At 50.5% G+C, this 22,357-nt stretch overlaps 2 protein-coding genes across 5 annotated transcripts in view; both read right to left on the bottom strand.

Annotated features, from left to right (window-relative positions):
- Positions 1 to 2,993, bottom strand: part of LSS (lanosterol synthase) — a 42,057-nt gene extending 39,064 nt beyond the window's left edge. For 2 of the 3 annotated variants that reach the window (XM_060100320.1, XM_060100321.1), the window contains exons 1-3: positions 2,876 to 2,993; positions 2,243 to 2,411; positions 1,368 to 1,506 (exon numbers count right to left, since the gene is read on the bottom strand). In XM_060100320.1, coding sequence (XP_059956303.1) covers positions 1,368 to 1,506; positions 2,243 to 2,411; positions 2,876 to 2,889 — 322 coding nt within the window. In that variant the 5' untranslated portion in view covers positions 2,890 to 2,993. Of the gene's footprint in view, positions 1 to 1,367; positions 1,507 to 1,598; positions 1,749 to 2,242; positions 2,412 to 2,875 lie in introns of those variants that run through there. The other variant, XM_060100322.1, reaches the window with a different exon arrangement.
- Positions 2,994 to 10,300: 7,307 nt separating this feature from the next.
- Positions 10,301 to 22,357, bottom strand: part of MCM3AP (minichromosome maintenance complex component 3 associated protein) — a 41,665-nt gene continuing 29,608 nt past the window's right edge. For both annotated transcript variants that reach the window (XM_060100315.1, XM_060100314.1), the window contains exons 22-29: positions 19,796 to 20,054; positions 19,480 to 19,577; positions 18,259 to 18,649; positions 16,893 to 17,150; positions 16,286 to 16,415; positions 14,277 to 14,483; positions 11,854 to 12,004; positions 10,301 to 10,582 (exon numbers count right to left, since the gene is read on the bottom strand). In XM_060100315.1, coding sequence (XP_059956298.1) covers positions 10,424 to 10,582; positions 11,854 to 12,004; positions 14,277 to 14,483; positions 16,286 to 16,415; positions 16,893 to 17,150; positions 18,259 to 18,649; positions 19,480 to 19,577; positions 19,796 to 20,054 — 1,653 coding nt within the window. In that variant the 3' untranslated portion in view covers positions 10,301 to 10,423. The remainder of the gene's footprint in view (positions 10,583 to 11,853; positions 12,005 to 14,276; positions 14,484 to 16,285; positions 16,416 to 16,892; positions 17,151 to 18,258; positions 18,650 to 19,479; positions 19,578 to 19,795; positions 20,055 to 22,357) is intronic.

Below are 22,357 nucleotides of genomic sequence, written 5' to 3'. Positions count from 1 at the left end.
GCCCATGTCCTTTCATAACAGGTATGATGCTGTCAAGACAGGGAAGCACACAAGCAGGAAGCAGAGCCGGTCTTCCCCATTTTACAGGCGAAGAAACTGAGGCACAGCCCCTAAGTGGTGGGGCTGGGGCTGGAGCCCAGGAGGTCCAACCCCAGAGTCAGTGATCACCGCAGTGATGCTCAATGCCACACGGGCCACACACAGTCATGACATCCATGAGCATCTGCCAAATTAAAGCAGAAAAACACAGGTCAAACTTCAGCCAGCCATGGAAAAACCCTGAGACGGCACCCCCAAACAGGCCAGTGTCCACCTGAGAAAGATGGTCTGTCCAGAGTCCAGAGGGAGAGAGGAAAGCCCCAACCTACAGCCTGCAGACAGCAGGCGGGGCAGCAGGCTGAGCCCAGAGCTACAGCAGCAAAAGCACAGACCAATGCAGTGTCCCCGTGACCAATCACCCTCTGAGTGCCTGGTGCCATGCACATGTGACCAAACCCGATTCCCGTCATCCCCACATCACAGATGAGTCAGCCAAGGCATGGTGAAGTCCTGTCACCTTGCCCAGGGTCAGAGCAAGCCAGGGCAGTCACTGCTTCCCCATGAAGATCCCTGGGAAAAGTCTCAACAGGCTCCAGGTCAGACCAAGGGAAGAAAGCCCAGAGACTTGCCCCCAAGGCCCAGGCCCCTGGGTCCCTGGTCAGGAAGATACGAAGCTGTACAGTCCAGGAGGCAGCCGGGCTTGGAGTCACAGCAGAGGTGGGAGCTTGGGGGACTCCCAGTGCTACTCCCACGAAAGAAAAAGGTCCTTCTGCAGAAACTCAGGGAAGGTTCCGGATTACAAAGCTGAGCATGTCTTTAGAGAAACAGTCCCAGGACGCCAAACAGACGTGTCTAGCCAAACCAGTTCAGTACCCAAGGGCTCCAACTGCAGTCCTCCTACAACTCACCAACCTGCACCTACAGGTCCCATCTGAGCTCTCCTGGCCAACGATTCAGGTGAGTTCACACACACAAGCTGCCTACACAGGACTCAAAAGATTCCTGCCCACCTCTGCACCTTGGCATAGGCTAGGCCCTCCACTGCTGCACCGGGACTCAAGAGCCTCCCCTGGCCCCCAAAGCACCCCCTGCTTCCTTTTTCAGCACGCTAGCTAGCTGAGCCTTCACTCCCATCTCCTGGCAATGACAGCAGGACAACTCAGGCACAGGGCAACCTCCCCAGCCCTTTTCTATGTGAGCTCCCGGTTTTTCACCTGTTCACGCATTCACACCTTAGACGTTCACCAAAGGCCTGAACCAGATCAAGCCAAGACGCCAAGGATGTCCCAGGGTGGCCTCGCCCACAGGCCACAACAGCACCTTCCTACCTGGCAGGAGGAAGAGCGGGCCACCGTAATCACCCGCCCAGTGCCCATCCTCAGCCTGCAGTGCAGCGTAGAACGTCATCCCGTTGAGAGCCCCCTCACGGGCTGTGTGGGCTTTCGGCAAGTCCTTAAAGTAACTCCTCTGCAAAGAAGAAAAAGGAGTTGAGAGCTAAGTGGTCTGAAGCTGGGCCAGAGAAGCCCTTGGCCCTTGGAGACCAAGTCAAAGTAACAAACCTGAATTGCTTTGAAAGCTTCAGCTGTTTCCATCTAAGGCCTAAAACTCTGATGACGGTACTGCCAATCTTAGCACATGAATGGCTCCACATTCTCATGGTTCTGCGTTCCAACACATTTGCAAATTTCTTCACAACTTCTCCAAGACATCTTGAATAAAGCAGGTGCCCAAGTGTGTGGGGCGGGGCACTGATGCCCACCCCGACCTGGAACTCAGGCCTCCCTCGGGCAGGGGCCATGGGATGGCACAGTGACAGGGAGACCCCATGTCTACGTCATGCTCTCTAACTAACTGACTTTCTCTTATGAAATTCACTAGATCAGAAACTGCTCTTTCTGAACAAAAACGAAGTTAGAGCAGTTTCTTACACACAGCTTAGTGATAAAGGGATTGAAGCAAAGGGGCCCATTCACTTCATGCTCTATCTTTACCCCGATTAGCTCTGGTAGGAAACAGCTTTGGCGACACGAGACACAGGTGCACAGTACACATCCCTTCTGTTGTACCAGAGGAAAAAACGCCCTTCACATCGAGCTGCTTAGAGCTCCCTACTGGCTGCTGGTGCCCACTGCTAAGAAGGGAGGCAGGCGGGGGTCTGGTGGCGTCCCAGACACTGCACGTGGCGAGCAGAATCAACACTTACGGTGTCCAGGCCCAGTAAGTGAGCTTCCAGGCCAGACTGCCCTCGGCCAGGGTCTTCCTCTCCTTGGAGGTATGTCCACGTCTGCCTCCCCCTCTCATTGCTGAGTCGCCAGCGGCTGAGGTCGGTGGCAGGCTCCGTCTTATACGGTCCCCCTCTTCGGCGCAGACACCTGGAAGCGATCATGCTCCAGTGACCTGCTCGCCAGGTCAGAGGCCAGAGGCGCAACGACCTTCCCGTTTCACCCCAACGACCTGCGAGCAGACCACTGTTTCCCTTACCTTGCAAAATAAAAACCCTCTTGGCGCGCTTCTGCACCGAAACACCGCGCCATTATTTCTCCGGGAGAGCAGACACATGCCACAGGGACCGCCGCCCACGTCCCGCTCCCCAGCCCGACCGCCTGCCCCACCCGGCTCTCCCCGGCCCGGGCCCAGAGGTCCCCGGGCGACATCGCCGAAGGAGAGCGTGCCCCTCACCGCCCCTCACCGCCCCCAGGGCCGGTGCCGCACGTCTCCACAGACCGCGGGCGGGGCCGGACGGCGCAGCAGCCTCGCTGGAAGCCCCCGACCCAGTGAGACCCCTCCGCTGCGCCCCCGATCGCGCCCTCCCTTCTCGAGGGGCGCGGGGACTCACGTGCCCTCCGTCATGACCGCCGCGCGCTCCCGGTTCCCCTCAGCCTGCGCCCGCACCCGGACCAGCCACCAGCCCACAAAGGCCTTCGCCTCCGCAGACCGGAGAACGCGATGGGAAGATGCCCGCGCAGCCAATCAGAGCGCGGCGAGGGTGGGTCCGGGGCGCGGCCGGCTTGCTCAGTGGTGGAGCGCGAAGGTCTGAGCGGTGGGGGCGGGGCCGGGGAACATTGAACGAAGCGGGATCGGGGGGCGGGGCGTTGAGCGGGCGGGACTGGGTGGGTAGGCGGGGCTTGGTGAGTGGGCGAGGCCGGGAGGGACGCGACTGCCAGTCACGCGTGCCGCCGGAGTCTGTCAGCCTCGGAGCGACTTGTGGGGCGAAGCGCCAGGTCGAGGCCACCAGGGGACGCCTGAGACTGAATGACACTTGGGGAGGGTCCCACCCGAGGCCGGAAGGCAGGAGGTCTGGGGAGCGCCTAGTGCCCTTGAGGAAGAGCCAGAGGCCAGAGGCTGTAGGTGAGTGAGTGAGGGGAGACATGGCCGCGAGGTCCCGCGGAGGGCGCGACGCGCGGGAGAAAGGCTTTCGGGGGACAAGGGGCGCTGGCAGGCACCTGAGAGGAACTGACAGGAGAGGGCTGATGGGAGGGCAACTGACAGGAGGGGAGATGACACCAGAGAGGAGGTGGCAGGAGGGGAGAGGGCAGGAGAGGGGCTGACAGGAGGGGCAGGGCAGGCTGGGGCTGACAGGTGAGGGGCAGTGCCTCTTCAGGCAGGCTGAAGGCTTTGCTGTGGGGCTTTCGAGGTAGCGGTGCCAAGCCCTGGGAGGGAGCCACACTGGGAGAGCTTGTGCCACTCAGAGAGAGCCCTGCAGTTTTGCGGTCCCGGCGAAGTAAGTGTGGAAGGCCTGGACTGTAAAGGGAAGCAAGAGAAAGATGGAGAACGTGCTGAAAGGACTGGGGGTAGGTGGGTTGAGGATAAAGTGGTCGCAGGGTGTGCAGCAGGGGCCAGGGGCTCCGCGGAGTTGGAGGAAACTGTGCAGACACTGAGGTCCCAAAGGTGGCTCTGCAGGAACTCACGCACAGCCCCGCCATTTCCTCATCTTCCCCACAGAAGCCCTGACATCAGGTCACAGCTTCCCCGGTTAGGTGAGTGTTTCTGTGCCCATCCCTTGAGTCCTATCCCCATGCCATGAACCCCAGCAAGCCAGGGGGCAAGGGGGGATTTGCAGAGGAAAGCACACATACACCTTCCCCTAGTGGAATATCAGGCTGTTAGATGGTCAGTAAAGGACACTGGCCTCTTCCTATCCCAGTTCAGAAACCAGTGAAGAAGACGCAGCAATAAGAGGTTTGGAAATCAAAATACCAGCCTTGCTACAGAGAAGAAACTCGTTTGGAAGACATGGCTTAGACTGACGATCAAGACGGCTAGCTACTTCCACCTCTAAATCAGACACATATACCTCCCAGCCTCTGGCCCAGGGGGACAACTGCAGCTTCCACAGAGCTGTCCCACCAAGCACCATGCAGCCAGGTGCCAACGAGAAGATGGGTGCCTGTCAGCCTACTGACCCCAGAAGGTGTACCCAGAGGAGCCTGAGCACGCTCAACCCCGTCTGTTCTCCTAAATTCACCAATTCACCCTTCCCTGGGAGAGGGAAAAAGGCTGGAAGTTTTTCTCCAGGGACGTCCCTCCAATGTGGAAACACAAAGCATGGGAATAAGGGCTCCAGCCTACATGGACATCCCAAACTCTGACTCTGGTCAAGCTAAGGGAGGAAATAGGTTTCGCTTGGAGAAGAATTTGAGTTTTGATATTTTACTGGACTGGACTTTTTATGAGCAAAACAATAATCCTCTTTTTAAAATTTCTAAGATAGGGAGGCTTCCCTGGTGGCGCAGTGGTTAAGAATCTGCCTGCCAATGCAAGGGACACGGGTGCGAGCCCTGGCCCGGGAAGATCCCACATGTCGCGGAGCAACTAAGCCCGTGTGCCACAACTTCTGAGCCTGTGCTCTAGAGCCCACAAGCCACAACTACTGAGCCCACGTGCCACAACTACTGAAGCCTGTCGCCTAGAGCCCGTGCTCCACAACAAGAGAAGCCACGACAATGAGAAGCCCGAGCACCGCAACGACGAGTAGCCCCCGCTCAGTGCAACTAGAGAAAGCCTGCGCGCAGCAACGAAGACCCAACACAGCCAAAAATAAATAAATAAATAAATTTATTTAAAAAAAAATTCTAAGATAGGTGAAACCTATAAAATCTATCTGAGAATCACAGATAAGAGTTTCTAGGGAGAGTCATGAGAAAAAATAATGCTTCTCTCCACTTGCACCCTACCAATTCCTACTTGTCCAATAAACAGGACATGGAAGACTGAGGGTTTTGGCATGGACAACTGGGCATATGATAGTGTCATTTCTAAAGTAGAGAAGAAGGTTTGGGGAAAACATTCAACTTAGATTAGGGACATGTTAAGACAGAGATGCCCATTAGACATTCAAGTGGATAGGCTGAGTAGACAGGCTGGTATTCGGGAGAGAAGACAAAACTAGAGAGAGGAACTTGGGAGTTGCCTGTTTTCGGGTGATGTTTGAAAACATAAGATTGGATGAAATCAGCTAGGGCGTGAGTGTTCCAAAGAGAAGAATTTCCAGGATCAGTCCTAGGGCACCAACCATTTCCAACCTAGAGGAGGAGGAGTGGCCAGAGAGAGGAGAAAAACTAGGGGAATGTGGAGTCAGGGAAGCCAGGTGAAGGCATGGTGATCTGTGTGCAGACTTTAAAGGGATTGTAAAATGAGGTCTGAGAATTGGCAACTAGATGTGGCAAAACAATTTACTGGTGACTGACAAGAGCAATCTCAGGAGGTGTGAGAAGAAAAGCCCAGTAGTAGTTAAAAAGGGTGGGTGGGGGGCTTCCCTGGTGGCACAATGGTTGAGAGTCCGCCTGCCGATGCAGGGGACACGGGTTCGTGCCCTGGTCTGGGAGGATCCCACATGCCGCGGAGCAGCTGGGCCCGTGAGCCATGGCCGCTGAGCCTGTGCGTCCGGAGCCTGTGCACCGCAACGGGAGAGGCCACAACAGTGAGAGGCCCGCGTACTGCAAAAAAAAAAAAAAAAAAAAAAAAAGGGTGTGGGTGGATTTCCAATTAAACATGTCAGACTGAGCACAGGCATTGACTTCCATTTCCCACCTAAACCCTACTTACATAAAGCAATAAAAGAGATAAAAATGCATAGTAGTGAAAGAATGGGAGAGGAAGCACCAGTAAACGAGGGAGGTCAACAGAATTGGAGATGCCAGGAATGTAAGGAGGAGTACTCACTGCCTTAGCAAGCCAGAGGAAGCTGCAACCCATTGTCGGGGTGAAGCCATTGAGGAAAAAGACCATTCTTGCCCATGAGCCCCAGGAAGGTACAGAAGTTAGAACTGGTGTCAAGTTTGAACAGGAAACAGTCTGACAACAGACCCCTTCCCCTACCTGGACAGAAGCCTGCAGCAGTGGAGTCAGAGCAGGCGTGAACTCAGGCACAAGGCATAGCTGAGGGCCACTGAAAGCAGGGTGTTGAGTGAAAGTCTCCACTGTTGTGGCAGTTCCACTTCTCCCGCTCAGCCGTACAGCTCCGGGCAATAGGAGGATTTCTCTGGAGCAAATGGCCCTCCCCCAAAAGACCTCCGAACATTGGCAGCTGGGACCCAGCGGAAAGGCAGAGAAGCCTATCAGCTGGCAGGCTGTATCTGTTGGCACAAAGCTTCCAGCAAACTCCTCAGAGCCTGATCATCAACACGAGCCAAACATTTGAGGAAAACCTCTACCACGAAAGGCAACGAAAAAGGAAATTTTTTTTTTTTTTTTTTGGCTGCGTTGGGTCTTCATTGCTGCGCGCGGGCTTTCTCTAGTTGCGGCGAGCGGGGGCTACTCTTCGTTGTGGTGCAGGGGCTTCTCATGGCGGTGGCTTCTCTTGTTGCACAGCACGGGCTCTAGGCGCGCGGGCTTCAGTAGTTGCAGCATGTGGGCTCAGTAGTTGTGGCACATGGGCTTTGTTGCTCCGAGGCATGTGGGATCTTCCTGGACCAGGGATCGAACCCGTGTCCCCTGCATTGGCAGGCAGATTCTTAACCACTGCACCACCAGGGCAGTCCCGAAAAAGGAAATTTTGAGAATGGAGATGATTGAAAGTCGTAGAAGAGGACTTTGACAAAAACATGTCCTCACAGAGATAGATGGTTCTTGTTTCATGAGTGCAACATCCTGACATACTCTTTCCCTCCCTTATTGTTTTCTGTGCTTATCACCAGTTAGCATACCAAATGTTTTGCATAATTATCTTGTTTATTGTCTATCTCCCCACTAAAATATAAGCTCTGTGAGGGCTGAAATTTGTTTCATTTGTTGCTATATCCCCAGCACCTGGAATAATGCCTGGCATATAGTAAACGTTCCAAAAGTATATACGGAATAAGTGAATGAATTAACAGGAGTCATCTCTAATAAGAAACATTAAGAAAAAGACTCTCAGAAATTAAAAATATGGCAGCAGTTTAAAATTTTTTAAACTTTTCTTTTGAAGTATAGTTGGTGTGCAATATTATATGTTACAGGTGTACAATATAGTGATACACAATACGGTAGCAGTTTTAAAATCACTAGAACAGGGAGATAGAGAAATTTTAGAATAGTAGGATAGAAAGATAAAGATATACAAAAATTGAAAAGAAAATTGGAGCATCAATACAGGTGGTCAGGGCTTCCCTGGTGGTGCAGTGGTTGGGAGTCCGCCTGCCGATGCAGGGGACATGGGTTCGTGCCCCGGTCCGGGAAGATCCCACATGCCACGGAGCGGCTGGGCCCGTGAGCCATGGCCGCTGAGCCTGCACTTCTGGAGCCTGTGCTCCGCAATGGGAGAGGCCACAACAGTGAGAGGCCCGCGTACTGCAAAAAAAAAAAAAACAAAAAAACAAACAGGTGGTCAAACATCTGAATATTAGGAGTTCCAAAGGGAAACAGTGGAGGAGAAAAATGTATTAAATAATTTCCAACAATTCCCAGAATTGGGAAAAGTTTTCTGGATTGAAAAAGCATGGGAGAATATTTTCTAAAGATGCTGCAAAATCTCCCATCTCACATGCTCTCTTACAATGTGGTCTTACCACTCATCCCCACTGAGAAATAGGACCTATGTCCCGTCCCTTGAATCTATAACCAGATGCTTGTAACCAATACAATGCACTGGAAGTGATCCTGCACAGATTCCAAAGCTGGGCTTGCATTTCGCTCACTGGGGCACTTGCGCTTGGAGCCCTGAGATGCCATGTGAGAAGTCCTATCTGAGGCCACCTTGCTGTGAGGAAGCCAAGCCACATAATGAGGTCACATATAGCTACTCAGGTCGAAAGCCCCAGCTGAGCCCCTAGCCAACAGTGCAACATCACCTGCCCGCTATGTAAGTGAGCTGTCTCAGACATCCAGCCACAGTCAAGACTTCAGATAACCAGTCCCAATACCTGCATTCAATACCTGACTGCAACTGCATGAGAGATCCCAAGAGAAAGCTGCCCAGCCTATCCTTAAAGCTGCCCAGCCTATCTTTCCAAATTTAAGCTATGGTTGGGGTAGTTTGTTACATAGCAAAAACTACTGGAAAAAAGCACTACAACGTGCCGAGCACAATAAATTCGGCAGGGAATAGGGGAGGCAAACCAATACGTCAAGCATGTTGTTGAGAAATTTGAGACCACCAGGGATAAAGATGATCTTAAAAAAAACCTCCCAGTAACAAAAAACAAAAACACAGAGGAATAATTTCCAATGTAAAATTCCACTTCCATTCAAACGATGAATCTAATATAAGGGTAGAAATAAAGACCTTTTAGATATGCAAGCTCGGAAGGCTCTAAAAGATGAGCTCCATCAAAATGAGAAAGCAGACCACAGAAGAGGAAGATATATGACTCAGAATCCAGGAAACGTCCAAGGTGGCACAAAGACGGGGGGGTTTCCCAGCAGTTCATTTCCAAAAGAAAATGGAGCTAGCATGTTACCTGAGGCACCTGAGTGTTGGGAGGAGCTTTACACTTAGCGAGGAGAGGTTTGGGTGAAGCAGTGCTAGCAACACAGAAAACCAAGCAAGTGAAAAAGCAAGACAGTTGACTCCAGGTACAACTGCAAGTTGTACCTAAAGGAAATGTAATCATAAACCAATACAGGGCTCGACCGCAAACGGTGTTAATATAGTCATACTGAACTCTGAATGTAGATTTCAGCTAACATCTTAAATCGTTTTGGGAGACTAGCAGGAGAGGAAATGTAGCATGTGTGGGTGATACACGTTGCAGAGAGGATAGTATAAGAGAGCTAACTCATTTTCTATTGTAGGAAATCAACAGATGTCTAAAATCGAGATTAAGAAATAGCATTACTTGAGTCTTTACTGATAAACATGAAGTTAATCACTGAAGAAATCCCTAAGAGTTGATTAGTGTTTGTTCTGGCAGATGCAGGGTTTGGCTGGTAGATTTGGTGGTGGCAGGATGAGCAAGTTCTGTTCCTAGTGCTTCTTTTTTCTCCGTGAAATAAGCAGCAGGTCGTCATCTAGGAATGTTGTAGATTTGAAGAGAATAAGAAGATAGGAAATCATTTTCTCAGGGAGTCTAGGGGATGTGGGATACAGTAGGGAGATGCTGAGTGCCAATTTAAGACTGATGGTCATACTCAGCATCAAGTCTATTAATACCTCTTTCTGGATATGGCTCAAATGTATCCCTTCTCTCCACACCAACTGCTAGCAGACTCAGGATTATACCCTTCTTCTTTCACCTGGACAGCTGCAGCATCCTCCTTTCGAGATCCATTGCTTGTCTTGCTGTTGTTCCCCATATGCAGTTTTTGAAACAAAATGTGACCAGATCACTTCTCTGCCTAACATCCTCCAACAGCTGACTCCCATAGCACTCACAGTAAAGCAGCAAGGGTCTCGGCGGTCTGGCCTATCCCCTCACTTGGCAGTCCTACCAAACTGGCACCTCCAGGCTTTCATCACATCCTCTCGGGTGTACCCCTGCACTCCTCTCCAAGAATTCTGCTCTGTCCTCCGCCCAATCCCCTTGTCTCCCCCTGCTTCCAATCCAGGCACATACCCCATGCCTCAGCGAGCTATGTACATATTACAGTTGGCTCAGTACATCCGTCGGCTCTCTGAGGTGTGAGCTGGGCAGGCCTGGTGGGCAGGGTCCCTGCACCTTATGCATCCCTGCACTACTGATTCTGGCACATCAGGGACTGCAACTGTTGCTAAGACAATGAATGACCACCGTTACACCCTGCAACGTAAGAGTACGTGTTGGTGGACAACAGTCAGTAAGAGTATCAAAGACATTACACGGAAGAAAACAGCCTTTCATTCTGAAAACTGACGAAGACCTCATTAGATATTCCAGTGGTTTATTTGGATGATTAATAATCACATTCCAACATGCATCAAGCATCTGAGAATAACATGATTTTGAGTAAAAGAACATCTTCTAGACCCTGTCTCAGGTCCAGCAGCTTAAATGTCCACCATGTCCAGTAGTGCAGAGAGATGGAGCTCAGAGGCAACGTCCTCTTCCCTTGAACTCCGGATCAGCCTTTCTAGGTGCTTTAGCCGTTCGGCCAGAGATGGGCCTGTTGCCTCTGACATCTGCAGTTGCTCCCCTGTCCTGTCATTCTATTTGAACAAAAAAAGAAACTAAAAATAGTTTTGGGATATCCACAAGCCAAGATATATTTTCTTTAAAGGCACTAGACCTGACTCATGTTAGGAACCTCTTCTGGGGCCTGCTAGGCTCAACAAACCCCTCTCTTGGCATCTATCACACATCCTTCCAGCCCCTTCCAGCACATACACATACAGCTGGCATCATCTGCCATGGAATGTTTCCTCTTCTGATTCTTTATTTATATTTTTTAATTTCCTTTTCTGGCCGTGCCACAGGGCATGTGAGATCTTAGTTCCCCGACCAGGGATCAAACCCACACCCCTTGCATTGGAAGCGCAGTCTTAACCACTGGACCACCAGGGAAGTCCCTCCACTTCCGATTCTACCATGAACAACTTCTAGTCGTTTTTGTAAGATATCGTTGTCAAGAGCTACAAACTACGCCATCATATGTATTGTAATTGCTGAACCAGACACTCATCTTTGGATGTTTAGTTTCCACTTTCATGTACTATAATTAATGCTACAGTGAACAAAAATATATTAACTTTTGTCAGTCATTTCTTTAGGGCAGAATTGTTAAAGGGTACAAATATTTTTAAGGTATCTGTCAAACTAATAATTGGAAATAGTATGTCATCTTAATTTGTTTTTCTCCGCAATTGAAGGGCTTCCTAAAAGCCAATCCAGGAACATACATTTTGCCTGTCCAGCATTATACATATAAACTCTGCTTTTGTGTCTTTTATCACTGAAGGAAGAAGGGTGAGGTAGAAAGATCTTCAGCTTCGGAGCCAGCTGGGTCTGGCTTTAAAATGCAGCTTTGCCACTGACCAGCTGAACACTCTTGGGTGAGGCCCTTGACTTCTGTGAGCATACCCTCCTCATTCATTAATTTTCCTCACGGAAAATTCATACCAGAAGGGAGGTCCGGGTGATGCCAAAGCTTGGACAGCATGTGCTCCATAAACCGAACCACTGTTTGTCACCTTTGTTATCCTCCTCAGAACTTTACTGCATGTCAGCATAACATGGTTATGGGTTTTGTTCAGTTCTTAAGCATGTTTCAATTCCATTCTTCATTCATTTCATAAGCAGAAACTCAGAATTAGTCGGGCCACTATAATACTGACAGATTAAGTTTAAGAAAAGATCTAATTTAAGCTAATAATTTATTGGTCATCATGACATCATACGATGACTCGAGACATTACTTTTTTCCCAGTCATTCTCTCAGTTGTTAAGTCTAATATACATGCCAAATATACTCTCTTCTCACCTGAAGGCTAGTAGTTGTAGATGTTTTCATCACAGGTTTGATAGTCTGAGGCAGAGACACCAGAGTCTGAGGAAGGTAGAGTGGAAGGGAAGTTGAATCTGTGAATGCTCCCGAGTCCTCTGACAACCACCACTGAAGTTGATCTTCAAACCTGAAACATGTGAGCATTAGGAAGCAAAAATTTAACTCTCTCTCACTTTTCTCCTATATATGCTTTAAATTTTTTAAAGCTTTGCTTTTTACTAAGGGTGGAACTAAGTTATGACATCAACTAAGAAGCAGAAAAGCACTGTTTAAAAAAATTTAGTATCTTCTCTTTAACTTATAAACCTGATTTATATTTAATGAAAAAGGTGGCATTTATCCAAAACAACTGGTTTTTAACAGTACTTGTACTTCTCTCACTTGGTTTAGCTTCTCTGGCTTATTTTGCTATTATGTGTCTATAATTAATTTGTATCTCTTTGGATTATCGAAAATGTATGGATTGCTGCTTTAGTCTAAAATTAACCCAAAATAACATCGCACTGACACCTAACATACTCCAGAGCTGTCCTCTCCATATACTTGCTTTTTAAAGAAAAATAATCTGATCCAAACTGCTTAAATGATACAGACCTAGGAAAATCTACTTTTAGAAATCATGACACATTCATTCACTCTCCCAACACATATTTATCAAGCCTCCACCAAATGCTAGGCATCATTCTGGGTACCGGGGACACAGCACTGAGACAGAACAGACAAGGCCCAGCTGGAGGCAGCTGACACTCTAGTGAGGTGAGACAGACAAAGGAGACATCTGAAGACGAGGAAGACAAGGCAGAGACATGGAGACAGGGAGGACTGGTGAGATGGGTACGGAGGGCCTCACTGAGTAGATGTGAGCAGAGGCCAGAAGTGAGCACAAGGTGGGCCAAGGGGATGTTAGAGGGTGGCTGCGAGTCCCAGGCAAAAGGAACGGCTAACACCAACGCCTGCCTGTGCACTGCCTAGCATGATGCAGCAAGGAGCAGAGGTCAGAAAGGAAATGAGAGGTGGATCGCACAGGGCCTTGCCCCCTTGTGAGGGTTCTGCCTTTGATTTGGTGAAGAGGAAGCCACTGGAAGGTTGTGAGCAAAGGAGAAACATGACCTCTGCCTCACACTTGAAAGGCTCGCACCAGGTCTGCTGAGACTAGACTACAGACCACTGCAAAAATGGTCCAATTCTGAACATATTTTGAACAGAGCCAGTAGGATTTGTGGGTGGACTGGAGGCAGAGGGATGATTCCGAGGCATCTGGCCCGGGGAGCTGGAAGGATGGCGCCGCCATCGACTGAGAAGACCACTGCAGGAGGGGCCGGCTGGGAGAAATCGGCAACTGGATTTGGGATGTTAGCTTTGAGATGGCTATCAGGCATCCAATAGATGTCTAATGAAGAAGTCAAGGAAGAACTACAGTATTCCAATCTGGAGTTCAAATCTCAAGGTTTGAGATATAATTTGGAGTTGTCAGAATATTGACGCTACTTAAAAAATCCATTAAACTGGATGAAATCACTGGGGAGTAGGTGCAGATAACACAGAGAGAAGGTCTGGAGAGTGAGCCTGGGCAGGTCGGCAGGAGTAGGGAGGGAACATGTGGGGCTGCTGGGGCCTGGGGTTCATGGTCAGGTCAGCCGTGTGCAGGCTGCAGTACCCTGACCACAGCAGACACCCTGGGGCAGGGATGGGCTGCAGAAGACTGGGAAAGAGGGCTGCAGAAGTGAGAATCACACTGTTTGGGGGGGAGTTCACTGTTAAGGGAGCAGAAACATGGCGGTGGTGACTAGAGAGGGAAATGGGGCCAAGACAGGGAGGAGTGGCAGCCTGTTTTCACGTTTGTGTGCTGACGGGCGAGTGAAGGACTCTCACTGGACTAGTGTCCTTGAGTGGGTGGGAGACGAGTGCAGCCAAGGGGAGGGGCTGCCCTTGCCTACAGGCTGGACACGGAGGCTGCCGGAGAGGACGGGGCAGGGGAGGCACGAGGACGACAGTGGAAGCCCCCTTCTTGCCGTCTCTTCTTCCTCAGTAAAACCATGAACGCGGGTGGTGGGAGAGGCAGAGGAAGCCCTGCTCCATCCAGCTCCTGCACAGCCGCAGCGTGGGAATGCCCCAATGCCCAGGCCGGCCAGACGGGCAGAGCGCATGCCAGCCACGTGCCACAGAGGCTTAGTTAGCCAGCTACACTCACTCCCCACTAGGAGACTCGGGACTTTCAGTGATAATCAACGAAACTCATTTCAAATAATAAAACAGTCGAAGGCACCCCATCGAGGGCACCGACTCTGTCCTCTAAGAGCTGACCTGCCTTCTTTTTTCAACAGCCTTGTCCCTGGGGTCCTTGCTAACCCGGCTGAAGCGGCCTAAAGGACAAAACGAACCCCGGAAATGGGCTTCACCTCTTGCTCTCCTCTTTCTCCAGCAGCAGGCTGCTGGTCAGACACTGGGCCAGGAGCTCCTGGGGAGAGGCTCTGTGCATCAGGTCCTCGGTGCCGGGAATCCGCCCCTCTCGGCCGCGCTCCACACCTCTCTTCCTTTTGCGGCACCCGTGAAGTAACGGAGTGGGAAGCTTCTTTGCAGAAGGGTGAAAAGACCTTATCCCCAAACTGTAAGTACACGTTTTGAAATGCTTACGGTCAGGAAAGAGAGGGAGAAAGGGTTCCTCTGGCATCAGGCAGAGTGGGGTGCTCTGGGGTCAGGCTCAGGCACAGAGGAAGGGCAGCCTCTGCCTTGCAGCAGCTTCCCCTCTCCTGGACAGCAGGGCTCCCAAAGCTTCTCTACTCGATGAGTTCTGCTTCCCCTTCCAGGGTCATCAGCAGTCTCTGTTTTTCCCTAATACTGGCAAGGTTCTTATTTTTCATGTAGCTCCTAAATCCATCTGGATTTTTTTTGTTGTTGTTGTTGTTGTGATGCGAGGCCTGCGGGATCCTAGTTTTCCGACCAGGGATTGAACCCGGGCCCTGGGCAGTGAAAGCGCCAAGTCCTAACCACTGGCCCGCCAGGAAATTCCCCCGGAAGTAGTGTTTACAGCAGCGGGAGACAAGGGTCTAATGCTTTTTCTAAATAGAGGCCAAAGTCTGTCCTCTCTGCACTGACTTCCCTCATCTGGCGTGGTACTTTTATCACATGTTTCTGTTCTTGCACTTTCTATTCTGATCCATTTGTCTACTGTAACTTTATTATATGTTTTGAGATCAGGCTGAGCAGACCTTCCTTGTTATTCTTATTCAAAATTTTCTCAGCAATTGCTACACATTTCCTCATCCTGATGAATTCTAGAGTTAACCAGGCGGTTAATTAACCAGGCGGTCTTGTCAAGACCAGGCGGAAACATCCTTTTGGGCTTTTGATTAGAAATGCCCTGACTTTATAGTTTGAGAACTGACATCTTTACAGCATTGCGTCCTCCAGTCAGCAAAGCCTAGCCTGCCCCTCATTTATTCAAGGTTTTCTTTGCACCTTCAGGGCTCTGAGAATCCCCTTCACAGGGGTTTAGCACCTCTCCTGGTCAGTTTGTGTCCATATGTTCTAGATTTGTTGCTGCTGTGAATGAGAATTTCTGTACGTTGTAGGTTGATCTGTCTGGTCACCTTGCTGAATGCTGAACAGTTCTAAGGGTGTGACTGTCGATGATCCTGAACTGACAATTTTACTGTCTGGAAATAATTGGTCCTCCTCTCTTGATATTTATGCCCTAAACTGGGCAGGGTCTCCGGGACAACAGTGAACAGCAGTGATGTCAGGGCAGCTCAAGGCTGGTTCTAACTTCAGTGTTTCTGATGTTTTACCAAGAAACATGGGGGGTTTTTTAGTAGTTTTATGGTAGATAGCCCTATCAAGCTAAATAACTTTTTTACCCAAGTTTCATAAGAAATTTTATCAGGAATGGGTATAAATTTTTTTCTTGGAGAGAGGGAGAAGGAATGGGTATAAATTTTAAGGAAAACTTTTCAACACCTAGTGAAATGGTCGCTTATTTTTCTGTTATGGCAGCTAATTACACAAATAGATTTCTACCGTTGATATTGTATAGCACAGTATAAAGCGAGCTTGTGAGTTTTTTATGTACTGCAAAACTGCATGTGCTAACATTCTACTTAGTATTTTTGAACCAGGTTTGTAAGTGAGATCAGACAACAGCTTTCTTTTGTCTGCACTCTCCTGGTTATGTTACGACTTCAGGGTCAGGTTTGTCCAATAAATGAAATGAGATGCTTGTTTCCCTCTGCTCTATAACAGTTTCTACTACATGGGAATGATCTGTTCCTCCAGTATCTGTCGGAATCTCCCCACAATGGGCTGGATTTCATGTACAGGATGTGAATTGCTGCTGTATACTCTGTTAGAGAATACAGTTCACTCTCTTGCTTGAGGGATGACAGAAACGCACACTGAACACAGATCTCACCGGCTCTGACTCAACTGTAGCTCCTTCTGCGTCTGCATTCTGGCTTGTTCCCACGACAAAGGAACGTCGTAGTTTTTCAAATGGTTTTTTAAAAAATACACACATATCTGACCATCTTTAGTCAGTGCCTCTGAGAAAACGATACAAAAATAAGAAGAGAAAAGAACATCAAAAGAGCGACAGGTGACCACTTGATGTCTGCTTAAATTCACTGACTTAAGGACTAGCCCTTCCGATTAAAGGTGCACAATTATGTGACTCCCATGCTTGAGCTAAATATGCTCCAAGTGTCCATGGGTCACTCAAGGTCCAGAGAGGCTCACGTCCAGACCTGCATGGCCAGTGTGACTACTCAGAGAAGTCTCTCTAAAGCCAGCCTTGGGGGCCCATTTCAGGGAGATGAGTGCAGGCTCTCCTGGAACCTTCTCAGCTCTTCCCAATGTTTGTAAGTCACCTGGAGGTCACTGGCTTGGAGAGGTAACCCTAAGGAGAGGAAGGGTGGGGACCCGCAGGAAGGGAACAACCGTCAAGTAAACATCTTCCTTTGCTGAAACTGGACCAGGAAAGTCTCCTGAGGAGCCGGCCCACGGCACCAAGCACTAACTACCTGGTGTGACGGGAAGCCTGGGGGGTGTCCAGTCCCTCAGCCTGTGGTTGATGCACAAGGCGATGATGTCATCCCACGGGATCTCGGCAACTGAGGGCTGCGACCCCCGGCCTGGGGAGGGGCTCCCACTCTTCCACCTGCGGTGCGTGCTGCGGAGCAGGCTCTCCACCTGGGACCGCAGGACAGGCTGCGTCTGGAGAGAGCTGGGGATCTGAGAGGCGTACTGGATAACCATGGAGCACACAGGGAGCCAGGGAGCTGGAGAGAAAGCACCGCATGAGTCACAGGGCTTGGTGCAAATCGACATGCCATGTTCTTCACTCTGTAGTTTCCTAGGAAAAGGCAACTCTGTAGCTGAGAAGTCTGCCTTCAACTCTGAATACAACAGAACCACAGCTGTTAAAGAAAGAACATCTCCCTCCCCATGTCCAGGTAAGGGATGCAGCCACCCGGGTCAGAATTCACAACAAAGGGTCCATCCTAGAGGCTTTGACTGCACAGGCCTGCAGATGCATGCAGGAATCCGTATTTGACCAAGCACTCAGGGAGGTCTGGTCCCAGAGGCACGGGCTTCTCTTGGGGAGCCCCGACCTAGCTCACGGCAGAGGATTTGCGCAGTGCAGTTTGTTTCCCATTGGGTTCCTTCAGTAGCAAATGTCTGTTAGACGTACGGGAGACTGCACCTCAAAATTCAGAATGATGCCTGAGGCCTCTGTTCCACATGGTCTACAAAAGAACGGCCCTGCTAAGGCCACGTGCTGCGCCACGTGAGCACAAGCAGCCTTGTTCCCTCCTGACATCATCAGCAAGGGAAGGGGCAGCCTCCTCACAGCACAGGGACCCATAAAGTCTGCGTGAGAACAGCCCGAAAGCCTCACTCGGGCACAGCCGGAGCCACAGGCGCTTCTTTGACAAAGAAGCAACACTGGTGTTAAAGCGGCACTGAGTGCCGTGGCCCCAGCAGAGCCAGCAGCGTGGGGACAGGACTGCACAGTCCCCACGCCTTTTGCTCCCAAATGCCATGGCACAGGCAGGATGGGACCTGCTGTTAACTGAGGAATCCCAGGCCTTGGGTGCAGCACTCTTCCTGACACCTTCCTCCCGGGACTGAACAGACGGCCACAGACCACTCAGATGGTGGGGAAGGGCCAACAGGGCTCACTCCACAGAACCCCAGCTCGTCCTGACTCCTGAATCCAAAGGCGAGTGCGGACGGGTGCGGCGTGGGGCCGGGGTGCCCAGTGGAGGAGGACCACCTCACGCCGGCGCCCAACACCTGCCAGGGTGTCTCTACAGCAAGAAGGAGACGGGGAACTCGGCCGCACCACATGCTTCCCAGCCAGTACCCCTCGGCACGAGCACGCACCTCCCGGGGGCGGAAGGTCCATCTGTGGGAGCTGGAAGCCAAGGACAGCCTGCCTCAGCCAGGCCAGGTGCTCCGGGGTGTTCCAGTGAAGGTGAGGAAGCAGCCGGCTGCCCCCTGCCTCGGCAAACTCCGGGACAGGCCAGGACAGGTTGCAGAGCTGCTCGGAGGACACCACGGAGGCCAGGAAGCTCAGCACGCTGTTGAACAGTTCGATGACGGCACCTGGCTCCTGTGGGGCCAGGCCGCCCAGCCTCCGCTCTCTTCTGTCGTGGAAAAACCGGCTGCTAAACTCCCGGCTAACCCCGTCTTCCACGTACTGAATGAGGGTCTGGCAACAAAGGTCAAGGGCACAGGGGCAGTGGGAGACCAGCCACTGCACAGCCTGCGTAACCTGAGAAGCAAAGACAGTGGGGAGAGATCTGGTTCAACAATTCCGCTGTTTTTCAGGAAGAGACTCCTGAAGGCGCCCCCCCCCCCAGCTGCCACAGCAGGTGCCACCGGAGCAGCAGCCTCTCAACCACACCAGGAAGGGGAGCAGAAGCTCTCAGGGCAGTTGAGTTTGGTCTCCCAGGGCCCTGGAGACCCACACAACAGGGACCCCGAGAAGGGCTCCCGTGCCCCTCGCCCCCGAGGAGCGTGGCCTGAAGGATCGCCCCGGAAGGGCTGGAGGCCCAAGGGAAACCAGCCCTGCACATCCTCTTCACCTCACACAGAAAAGGAAGCCACGTCTTCCCGTTCTTAGAAGGACTAACAGCTTCACTACATGCCTGGATGCTTTCACATCCTGTAGTTATCTTTCTTCCTGTATTTATTACTTTTATTTTAATTCCTGGCACTTCTTTCCCTAAATTTAATTGTCAGCACAGACTTCCTTTTTTTAAGGAAACTTCTGATAACATTATTTCTTCATATTCCAAGGACAACCACTTACAAAAATAATTATACATCTGACTATCAGATACAAGACATGAACTGTCATGTTTTAAATCCATAACAACAAAACCTCTAAGAAAATTTACACGAACAATTTAATTTATTGCCGATAGCAGGACTGTGGGCAAATTTTATCTTTTATTTTGATTTCTGCTTATATTTTTAGAAAATTTCCTGTCAAAACGTAAAATTAAAGATGCATGCAGTAATATACACTAAATTAAAGATAGAGTGAAAGGGAAAAAACTGAAATATTTTGTTGGACCTTTAAAAATGATGAAACCTTACCTTAGTCGTGCCTTGTAAATCACTAATGGAATCAGGGATCTCAATAACGGTATAATCTGAAATCAGCTTAGCTGAAACCAAATCCTGTAGCATCAGACCTTTAAGACAAACAGACGTAGGTCACCTGTCTCCTGGTAGAGGTGTGCAGGCGAGCAAAGGCATCTCACTGCTCTGACCCCGCCCAACCCTGCCCCCAGTCACTGCAGCAGCTGCTGTCACAGGACCCCGGACACCACACTGCCAGCACTTTCTCATACCCCCGGCTCTACCCACTTATTAAACATTCCAGCTCATAAATGGAACTGCCTTCACACACCAGCTTCCACTTCCTTCTCCACGGCGTCCCCTCCCGGGCTGGACACAAGAACCACCAGCGGAAGCGCAGGCTGGAAGGGCTTGGCCTGCAGGAGCTGCTTGATCTGCAGCAACGCCGACAGCCAGTACACGTCCTCCTCCGCCACGTCCTCGCTCTTCACTTTGGGGGGAAGCAGCAGCATGACCCCACTGGCTCCCAGGAGCTCCTTCTGTGTCTCCACAGCATCGAGGGCACAGTCGCTGAGTGCACCGTGGGCCACCTGGAACAGCACCCAGACCATCAAGATGGATGGACGCACCAGGGGACAAATCAACAGTGAGCTGCAGAGTGAGCCGAGCCAAATGCTCGCCTCACGCCAGGTCAGCCTCCCTCCGTGAGGCCGAGGATTCGTGTGAAAATCAGTCACAGGTCATTCAGCCTCTGGTTAGACTTGGGTTGGAGCAATTTAATCTCAACAGTTACCTCAAACAGGCTTGTAAAAAACGAGTAAGCCGGGACTTCCCTGGTGGTTAAGAATCCGCCTGCCAATGCAGTGGACACGGGTCGGATCGCCGGTCCAGAAAGATCCCACATGCTGTGGAGCAACTAAGCCCATGCACCACAACTACTGAGCCTGTGCTCTAGAGCCTGTGAGCCACAACTACTGAGCCCACGTGCCATAACTACTGAAGCCCACGCACCTAGAGCCTGTGCTCCGCAACAAGAGAAGCCACCGCAATGAGAAGCCTGCACACTGCAATGAAGAGTAGCCCCCGCTCGCTGCAAACAGAGAAAGCCTGTGTGCAGCATAAAAGACCCAACGCAGCCAAAAATTTTAAAAAATTTAAAAAAAAAAAGAAAGAAAGAAACCCAAAGGAAACAGATACCGCATGGCACATAAGAAAACTTATGCAAAAATCCTAATTTCCTCTGAGGATGCCTCTGGAAACAGTCATAAGATGATACGAAAAAGTCAAATAAGGACAAGAAAAAGGCAATCAATAATATATATATATTATTAAAAACTCAATAGAACATTTGGAATACAGTCAAGGAAATCTCCCAGAAAACAGTATTAAAAAACAAGAGAGAAAATGGGATAGAAAGGATGAAGAGGCTCAAGAGGCTCAACTGATGAGGTCAAACAGTCTAATACAGAGTTCAAGAGAGAAGAGAATAAATGAGAAGGAAAGCAGATGTCATCAAGATGCAAAAATGTCAGTCTCCAGCCCACAAGGACCCACCAAGCTCAAATGATGAGGGAAGGAAGTCAGCACCAGAGCCCCAGGGACAGAGTGCAGGCTTCCAAAGAGAAACAGAGTGGGCCACAGAGAAAGGAACAGAACAGTTTCAGACATCTCAACAGCAATGCTGGACGGCAGGTGACAGTGGAGCAAACTAGAAGGAAAATAACTTTCAGCCCATAATTCTACAAACCTAGCTAAACTATGAAGCAAATGTGAGAGCAAATACATTTTCAGACAGGCAAGAATGCCCCAAATTCTCCTCCCACGCATTCTTCCTTTGGAAGAAAGTGGAAAACGTGCTCCATCAAACAAGAGACTAAACCAAGAAAACATCTTGCTGCTGCTGCTGCTGCCAACGGCAGCACCGAGTAAGCGCTCGATGTGTCAGACTGTGCGCTCTGTATGTATAACTCAGTTCGCCCTCAAGGGTTCCTGTGCACAGGGGCACCACGGAGCAGCTGTGTGGCCCCAGGCTATTTGTTTTAGCTCCTCCCTCCCTGGCAAAACCGCATCATGAGTAAGAGCACTGACCCGCAGGCGGCGCCCGGCCACGAGGACCCTGACACGAGGGTCAGGGTTAGGGGTGGAAGAGCAGGACTGAGCTCTTGGTCTGGAGGGCCCAGCGGAAGCCACACCCTGGAGCACGTTATCCGCCTCAAGGGGAGCAGGAGGATGACCCCTTCTCAGAGGGAGGGATAAGGTGAAGTGATCGAACACTTAGAAAACTCTACTAAGACATGTACAGCCCATGTGCCGGCACATTTGGGTAATATTAATGAAAGATGAAGATAAAACTACTTAAGTAAGATAATGAGACAACTACTAGTTGCAAAAAAATAAACAAATGTCGTCACAAAACACTTGCCGGTTCTGGGGCAAATAGCCATCACACAGCACACGCGCACACACACAACACACGTACCCACATGACCCCACTTGCTGAGATAATGTAAAGTAACGATGTAGCCACCTGGAAGATGGGGAGGCTGAGAGGAACTGTGGTATTAAGAGTTGACGCCTCCCATAGTGGGGTGTGCAGCCCCAGGATGGCCCCCACGATGCCACCTCCTCGTGCTGATGTCCGTGCACCGTCACCTGCCCTGAGTGTGAGCTGGGCTCAGTGACACACTTCTAACAGTATCAGACAAACGTAATGGGATGCCACCTCTAAGACTAGGCTACAGAGAGATTATGCCAGCTTGCTCAGCTGATGGGAGCCAGCTGATGCCCTGCTGTGAGCTGCCTCATAGAAGCCCACGTGGCGTGGCGTGGCCTGCAGGGAAGTGAACCCTGCCAACAACCACGAGCGTGAGCTTTCCGAGGAGACCAGAGCCCT

Source organism: Mesoplodon densirostris, chromosome 5, assembly GCF_025265405.1.
Source record: "Mesoplodon densirostris isolate mMesDen1 chromosome 5, mMesDen1 primary haplotype, whole genome shotgun sequence".
NCBI lineage: Eukaryota > Metazoa > Chordata > Mammalia > Artiodactyla > Ziphiidae > Mesoplodon > Mesoplodon densirostris.
The sequence above is the reverse complement of the archived record's forward strand: the minus strand, read 5'-3'. Positions and strand labels throughout refer to the sequence as shown.